This window comes from Manacus vitellinus, unplaced genomic scaffold (assembly GCF_001715985.3).
Source record: "Manacus vitellinus isolate BGI_N305 unplaced genomic scaffold, ASM171598v3 scaffold_129_pilon, whole genome shotgun sequence".
Classification (NCBI taxonomy): Eukaryota; Metazoa; Chordata; class Aves; order Passeriformes; family Pipridae; genus Manacus; species Manacus vitellinus.
The window spans coordinates 382159-387479 of record NW_021938948.1 but is presented as its reverse complement, the minus strand read 5'-3'; the positions used below and the strand labels follow the sequence as shown (position 1 = coordinate 387479).

At 57.0% G+C, this 5321-nt stretch overlaps 1 protein-coding gene and 1 non-coding gene across 2 annotated transcripts in view; both read left to right on the top strand.

Annotated features, from left to right (window-relative positions):
* The window catches only part of KANSL2 (KAT8 regulatory NSL complex subunit 2), a 14948-nt gene that overhangs the window by 2558 nt on the left and 7069 nt on the right, over nt 1-5321 (top strand). The window contains 4 exon segments of the mRNA XM_029965991.1: nt 268-533; nt 1997-2163; nt 2768-2864; nt 5281-5319. Of these exon segments, the coding sequence (XP_029821851.1) occupies nt 268-533; nt 1997-2163; nt 2768-2864; nt 5281-5319 (569 nt within the window).
* LOC112840963 lies at nt 2946-3073 on the top strand. Its single transcript, XR_003212625.1, has one exon. It is a non-coding gene; the product is annotated as a small nucleolar RNA SNORA2/SNORA34 family (small nucleolar RNA).

The following is a 5321-nucleotide window of genomic DNA, read 5'->3' as shown; positions in this document are numbered from 1 at the left end:
TTAAATCCTGTTAAATCCACGTTAAATCCTGTGAGGAGCTGAATCCTGGGGATTCAGCTCCAAGGGACCCCCATATCCTCCAGGAGAATAATCCTGGGGAATCCCCACACCCTGGGGGGGCAAACATCTGAGGGACCTCCACACCCTCTGGGGAACAATCCTGAGGGATCCCCACACCCCTTGGGAGAATAATCCTGAGGGATCCCCACACCCCTTGGGAGAATAATCCTGAGGGATCCCCACACTCCTTGGGAGAACAATCCTGAGGGATCCCCACACCCCTTGGGAGAATAATCCTGAGGGATCCCCACACCCTTGAAGGAGAACAACCCCGAGGGCCCCATCCCAAACAGCCCCTGGTTTTTCCAGGCACGCCGGGGTGTACACGGCCGAGGAGGTGGCTCTGATCATGAGGGAGAAGCTGATCCGGCTCCAGTCCCTCTACATCGACCAGTTCAAGCGGCTCCAGCACCTCCTGAAGGAGAAGAAGCGCCGGTTCCTGCACAGCCGGAAGGGAGAGCACGAGGCCATCGGTGAGCCCGGGGCCTCCTGGCCGAGGGCGTGCACAGAAAAACGTCTCAAAGGAGGGGGTTTTGGCCTTTGTAGAGGCAGATTTTGGAGCAGGGTGAGGGTTCCACGCTCAGGTGTTTTCATTGAGGGGCTGGAGCGTGTGTAGAGGTGGGAATGAGCCTGGAGCACAAGGAGAAGGGGCTGGAGAGCTGGGGGGGGCTCATGCTGGAGGAAAGGAGTCTCAAGGGTTCTTCTCTACAGTTCCCTGACAGGAGGGAGGAGCTGGGGGCATCAGGCTCTGCTCCCAGGGAACAAGGGACAGGATGAGAGGAAACAGCCTCAAGTTGTGCCAGGGGAGAGTCAGGTTGGACATCAGGAGGAGTTTCTCCATGGAAAGGGTTGTCAGGCATTGGAAGGGGCTGCCCAGGGAGGTTTGGAGTCCCCGTCCCTGGAGGTGTCCAAGGAAGGACTGGAGGTGGCACTCAGAGCTCTGGGCTGGGGGGACAAGGTGGAGGATCAGGCACAGGTTGGACTCGATGATCCTGGAGGTCTTTTCCAACCCCGGGGATTCTGGGATCCTGTGCTGGCCCCATGCCCAGAGATCCGTATCATCGGGGTTCCAAAGCTTTTCCAGAGCATTTCTTTGCTCTTCAAAGCTTGCAGCGTTGACAGGAAATGAGCTTACAAAGTTAATTCTGAGACAAAAGTGCTTTTTTTGTACTGGGATTTCCTGTTTTTGCTTCTATAAACAAAAAATATTCGTCCGTAAGGCCCTGGGTGTGTGGGCAGGAGTTGGTTCCAGTAGCACCAGTGCTGCTGTACTGGCATATTCCTCCTTAGCATGGATGCAGCTTTCCCTCTGCCTCTGTTGGGATTCTCCCTGTGCAGAACATGCTCTTGGAAGCAGGAATTCCCAGTTCAGCTGAGGCAAAACCGGGCTCTGTAACTGATCCCAAGTATTGCAGAGCAAAGGACTCTTTTTCCAGCATCATCCTTTAATAGCTCATCCCGGAAAATGTCATAATTCAGCTCAGGCCCAAGTAAAAATAACCAGGACTTTGGTACATACCAATTTTGCAGAACTCCTTTTAGCAAAGCAGTCAGAGGAGAGCAGATCTCGAGTGTTGCCCTGTAATTACTCCGGGAATGCTGGCAGGAAGCTTCCAGAACTCGCGCAGGAGCGACCTGGAATTCGACAAGCTCCTGTTCTGCTGCAGAAATCACAACGGACGGGAGTGGCTGGGCTATTTTTAAAAGGGGTTTTAAAATTACCCTGCGGGCCCCAGCGCTCCTGGTGTGCACAGAGAGGTCAGGGTGAATTTTGGGACGGAACCTGCGTTACTGGTGTCACCCAGAGCTTCGCACTGAGCCTCTGAATCCCCCCCCGTGGCTCTCCGAGCCCTCTGACAGCCGATTTGGGTTCTTGACGCTGAAAAAAAACAGGCAGGGGGGTGGAGATTCCTTGACTTCCCTGTGGTTCCTGCAGGGAGCAGCCTCCTGACAGGCCCGGAGGGGCTGATGGCCAAGGAGAGGGAGAACCTGAAGCGGCTCAAGTGCCTGCGGAGGTACCGGCAGCGCTACGGGGTGGAGGCTCTGCTGCACCGGCAGCTCCGGGAGCGCCGCGTCCTGGCCACCGACGGCGCGGCCCAGCAGGTCTGTGGGGACACCCCGGGGGGGTCTCCCCTCTTGTCTCTTCCCAGGAGTGATGCCAGGCCCCTGACAGATCCCCCCTTCCTGCTAGGACACCACGGTCTGGTGACCATCTGTCCCCCTGTGCTGGGCGCCTCCAATCCTGGGGTTGGTTTTGGGGCCATTGCTCCCAAGACAGACGTGGAGGGGCTGGAGTGTGTCCAGAGAAGAGAAGGGAGTTGGGGAAGGGGCTGGAGCACAAGGAGAAGGGTCTGGAGAACTTCTGAGGGAGCTGGGGGTGCTCAGCCAGGAGAGAAGGAGGCTCAAGAGGGACCTTAAGCCCCTTCCAGGGCCTAAAAGGGACATTAGAAAGAGGGACTTACACGGCCAGACAGTGGTAGGGCAAGAGGGAACAGTTTAAACTAAGAGATGAGAGATTTAGATGGGATATTGGGCAGAAATTCCTCCCTGGGAGGGTGGGGAGGCCCTGGCAAAGGTTGCCCAGAGAAGCTGTGGCTGCCCCATCCCTGGAAGTGTCCAAGGCCTGGTTGGACTGGGCTTGGAGCAACCTGGGCTGGTGGCAGGGGGTGGAACAGGAGCTTTAAGGTCCAACATTCCATGATTTCAGGCCCACACCACCCGTTCCAGCCAGCGCTGCTTGGCCTTTGTCGATGACGTCCGATGCTCCAACCCGTCCCTGCCGATGACCCGGCACTGCCTCACGCGTATCCTTTGATCCACCTGCTACTGTCCCTGGCTGTTTGCTGGCCGTTTGCCCTGCCTCTGCCCTTCCTTTTTTCCCCTCCCTGGCCCTAAATCAAGGCCACCGGTTTGCTGTAGCCGTTGGTTTCAAGCAGGAGCCCAGAGGAAACGTCTCCCGGTCTGTTGGCGCTCCCGTGCCATGGAGCAGCCGGTTCGTGTGGGAGGGACAAAGGCACAGGCTGGTCCCACCGCAGCCTCCCTGATCCAGAGCATCCCAACAGGGTGGGCAGTTCACTTGGAAGCACCCAGAGAACCCAAGGAGGCCTCAGTTGTGAGGGGTGTGCGCGGGAAGGGGTGTCTGACCACCGGAGCGTGTCCTTGGGGATTTTGGGGAGGATCTGGAGGGGTAGTTCTGGGCCTCTTTGGAGCTGCCAAGGCCCAGCTTGGTCGCTGTGACCCCTTGAAAGGTTCTTTCAACCTTTCAGCCTTGAGCTGTTCCAGTTCCCAAAACTGCCTCAGCTTTTGGAGACCCGGCACTGAAACTTCCTCTGGGATCTCCCAGCTCAGGGATCACCCCCCAACATGGGACCCTTTCCCCAGCACTGCCCTGGGTGCATCTGCTCCATCCACTCTTTTGGATCTGTGAGAGCTCAGGGGTCTGTGGGAGCTTCTGGATTTGTGGGAGCTCGAGGGTCTGTGGGAGCCCTGAGGTTTTTGGGACCCCCTGGGTTTGTAGGAACCACTGGGTTTGTTTTGTCCCCAAAGCTGACCGGCTCACCTCCACCCCCGCACAGGGAGCAGGAGCTGGAAGCTGCCTTTGTTTCCCTCTAACCACCATATACCTCAAAATAAAGACAGGATAAATCCCATAAAACAGCCAGAGAAGCCGCTGCTGGCAGCTGGTGCTGGGGAGGGCGGGGAGGAGCTCTCAGCTGACTCCCCCTGACACAAACAAGCCTTTCCCATAACATCTGCATCCCGATAACATCTGCAGCCTCTCGGGCTCTCTGTGCTCCCGGGAGCTGGATTGTTTGTGACAGGGCACTGAAGGGGTGGGGAGAGGCTCCAGGTGGGGCCTGGGCTTTTTGGTATCTCGGGGATCTGTGCTTTTGGCTGCTGGTGAAGTCGGTGCTGGAGCTGGGAGTCACTCCAGGAGGTGAAAACCTGCCTTCCCCACCCCTGCTCTCCCCACATCTGCCCTCGGGTGGCTCGGATCCATCTCCACTGGGATGGGCTCCGACGTTGCTGCCAGCCCGGATTAGGGCTCCCCACAGCCTGTTAGGAAGTGGATCCATGAGAAATCCTTGTTCGGGGAGGAGAGGAGGGAAGGATGAGTCTCAGGCCTTGGCAGCTTAAGAAACTGGGTTAAACTTGGTGACTTTTCCTGGTTTATGTGGGGTTGGGATTTTTTTTCCTCTACCACGTTGTGGTGTTTGAGGGGGAAACTGCAGCGTGAAGCCCCCAAATTGGAGAGCAGCTGAGATTGGAAAGGGGATGGGAGGGGGGTCTGAGGAGGGTGAAGGGGTTGGAAGAAAAGGATGGGGATGGGAAGGGGAGAAAGGGGTTGGAAAAACAGGAAGGGATCAAAAGAGGAGAAAAGGGTGGAAGAGGAGGAAGGGGGTTGGATGAAGAGGGTGGGGGTCAGAAGAAGAGGAAGAAGTCGGAAGAGAAAAAGGATCAGAGCAGGATGGGGTTGGAGGAGGATGGGATCAGAGCAGGATGAGGTTGGAGGAGGATGGGATCAGAGCAGGATGGGGTTGGAGGAGGATGGGATCAGAGCAGGATGAGGTTGGAGGAGGATGGGATCAGAGCAGGATGGGGTTGGAGGAGAATGGGATCAGAGCAGGATGGGGTTGGAGGAGGATGGGATCAGAGCAGGATGGGGTTGGATCCACAGCTCCTCTGCCGCTGGATCGCTCCACAAGTGCGACACAATCAGAGCAGAGCTTCTGTTTGTGATTAAAGGCAGGAAATCCCATTTACACCTCTGGCAGGAACAGGTTTTCCACTGGGAAGGAAAATGCACTGGGAAGATAGAAATACCGGAACTAAAGTCCTGGCTGTGGGAGAGGCATTGTGTGTGCTGGGATGTCCCTGCGTGTGGGGCTGGAGCCGATCCCTCCCCGGGGCTGTCTGCAAACAGAAGTTAATCCCCTGCCTTTGTGACATCCACAGGAGGATCTGGTTCACAGGGATCCAGCCACATCTCCCAGCCCCCACGGGGAGGCTGTGGCTGTTGTCCCAGTTTTCCAGCATGGAAATAACGTCACCCACATCCCTGGGCAGTCGGGATGGAGCTCTGGGGTGTGGGTTCTTCATCAGGGAGAAATGGGGGTGGGAAGGGGGTTAACAGCATTTGGTGGGGGGATTGGGAGTTTTATCCCTCTGGATGCGTGCCTGGCTGTACCTGGGCTGCTTTCCTTGACCAGCTCTTCCCAGATATCTGCCAGGACACGAACCAGACGCTGTTCAAGCCGTGC